At 37.6% G+C, this 2,591-nt stretch overlaps 1 protein-coding gene across 1 annotated transcript; it reads right to left on the bottom strand.

The window, feature by feature from the left end:
• Positions 1-1,763: 1,763 nt before the first annotated feature.
• LOC141617868 (uncharacterized) lies at positions 1,764-2,321 on the bottom strand. The gene has a single exon (XM_074435001.1). It carries the CDS (start codon positions 2,319-2,321, stop codon positions 1,764-1,766), a length of 558 nt encoding a protein of 185 aa, XP_074291102.1.
• Between the last annotated feature and the right edge of the window lie 270 nt (positions 2,322-2,591).

The raw sequence follows: 2,591 nt of genomic DNA, 5'->3' as shown, positions 1-2,591 counted from the left end.
CATCGCCAGTTGGAGACCGCAACCGTTCCCACCTAAGCCTCGCTCATCTCCATCGAGCGAACAACCCATGTTCCTTAATGTGCACATTCCCCTTGTGACGGGAACCACAAGGGGAAAATCAAAGGCATGAATCCACTCCCGAAAGTGACTCCACTTAGCCGAGGGTCCACCTCGTGAACCACAGACAATCAACAACAACCAATTACAATATCAACATTACCAAAATCAGTTACGATATAATCACATGCCAACAACCAACAACCATCTTAACATCATATATACAATAACTGAGTAGGGAAACCCTACTTGGAAAGCAATCACCACAAATCGACACAAGCAACAGATCAAAAGTTCTCCTTTACGAAATCACCTCCTATCAATGTAACACCCGCTCTTTTACGAAATGGTTTTAAAATATTTTTATCGCCTTATTTAATTAATTATATTTTTAACGCCTAATTTCTGTAAAAATATGTAGTTTTAGTTGTATAATAATAATATTGATAATAATAGTAATATTTTCCGTCTTGAGTTTATAGTAGACTTGAGGCGTGTTTTCTAGCGCAAAATCGACTCAAAATGTGATTTTTGACCAAATTTGACTAAGGCCAACCACCTACCTTTTTCTCTCCACCTAACCCCTTATCCTAATCCCTACCATCACTTTTCCACCAAAAATCTCAGCAACTTTCACCATCTCTAATTTCTCCGTTTTCACAATTTCTTCCAATTCACTAAAATTGTCATAACTAACTCGTTTCTCAACCAAATCAAGTGATTTTCGGGCCTATTTCTTCCTCTCCCCACCCTCCGTCTCTCTAGGTAAGAAATGTCCCAACTTTTCCCCTATTTTTCCTCTGGCCGTGGCTTTTATGGCACGAGACTCCATGTTAATTTGTTCTTTTTGTGTGTAGATGTTAACTCGGATAACCCGGAGTAGTTTTGAGTCGGAAATGTGAAGAGAAAAAAGTAACGGTGATAGGTTACTCGACATTATGTTGAACTTATGTGTATTTATGTGGTTGTTTACTCTTTTAGTGAACAAACTTTACATTTTTACTTGTGTTTGTACCATGGTTGTATGTGACGGTTTTATATAAGATTTACATGGTTAATTTGTGTAAAGTTTGTGTCTTTAGCTTCCTTATGAAATGGGTGTATTAGTTGGGTTAGTTACATGGATGAATTAGTGAGTAAACCATCTTGTTCATGCTTAATATTTGTGTTTAATTATGTAATGCAATTGATAGTTTGTAAACTAATAAGTTGAGAACAATTGGGTAAAGTTGGTTGCTTGGATATATAAACTATTGATTTCTATCCCAAATTATACATATGAAATTTCTTGTTAATTACATGTTATTATTTAATTGGATTGTAATGATAAGATAAGGTTGATTTGGGTATAAAGATGTAGTTTGTATGTCTCGCGGGAAGCAGCCCATTGCGGTTTCAGCCTGACGAGGTTTCGTAAAATGGCCATAACTCCTTTGTTACTTATTCATTTTAGGCTTATGACCTACCGTTAGAACCGTAAGAGGATAATCTATAACCTCCAATTGGTTTCACTTCATTTCCATGTCTAAAACTTGAGTTATGATCATTTGAAGTTGACCCTTGTTTTAATCGAGTTCTAAAATTGTTTATTTTTTTGGTTAAATGTAAGCTTCCATTAATAATGGAAATCAAAGATACATCAAGGATTACAAGTTTCTAAGGCCACACTTAGTATCCTGCCAATTTTAGCATAAAATGTCTAAGTGTTAAACCCAATGTTTGTCTATATTCAAAACTGGATACACAAGATAATGTTTCAGTCTAGCATGAACCAGCTTTTGGATCTCTTTCACAATGTAGACAGGTCTAGTGAACTTCATGTCAATTCGACACTTATTTCTCTCGAGCCAAATATGATACCAACAAGCAAGTTTGGTCATTCTGCAAGTATGTTTCTGCAGGACAGTCCCATGAATGATGCCCTGGTCCAGAGTAAGATGCAACCAGTCTTCAATCATCTCTATTATCTTCTTGCTATAAGGACATTCAGAAAAAATATGCAAATGAGTTTTAGTCTCTGTTTCACACAAGACACGACAATCAGAGGTAGCTAAATGAAGCTTGTAGAGCTTTTCCCTGGTATTGAGCGCCCTATGTATTATCAGCCATCCAATAAATGAGTGTTTTGGGACAGACCAATTATCCCAAATCTCAGAGTACCGTGGCACAGGGGGGTGTATTCCCTGCAGGCAGCAGTAACCAGATCCAACAGAATAACCCATAAGATCAGGCATCCAAGAGTTATTTACATACCTAGCATCCATCCTTACCCTTACCTTGCAAATGTTTCTCCAATTCCAGTTAGAATCAACAGGAGGAACATAAGTAGCCCATTCAGCTCATTTCATATAGATATGATCTACCCACTGAACCCATAATCTATCTGCTTTAGTATAAATCCAGTGCACCAACTTCCCTACAGTTGCTATATTCCATAATTCAGCAGTTTTTACACCCAAACCTCCTGACTTCTTGCTGCGACAGACCTCATCCCATGCCACCAGTGGGGCTCGTTGATATTCAGTGCCCCCATC

The sequence above is a fragment of the Silene latifolia genome, chromosome X (assembly GCF_048544455.1).
Source record: "Silene latifolia isolate original U9 population chromosome X, ASM4854445v1, whole genome shotgun sequence".
Classification (NCBI taxonomy): Eukaryota; Viridiplantae; Streptophyta; class Magnoliopsida; order Caryophyllales; family Caryophyllaceae; genus Silene; species Silene latifolia.
The sequence above is the reverse complement of the archived record's forward strand: the minus strand, read 5'-3'. Positions and strand labels throughout refer to the sequence as shown.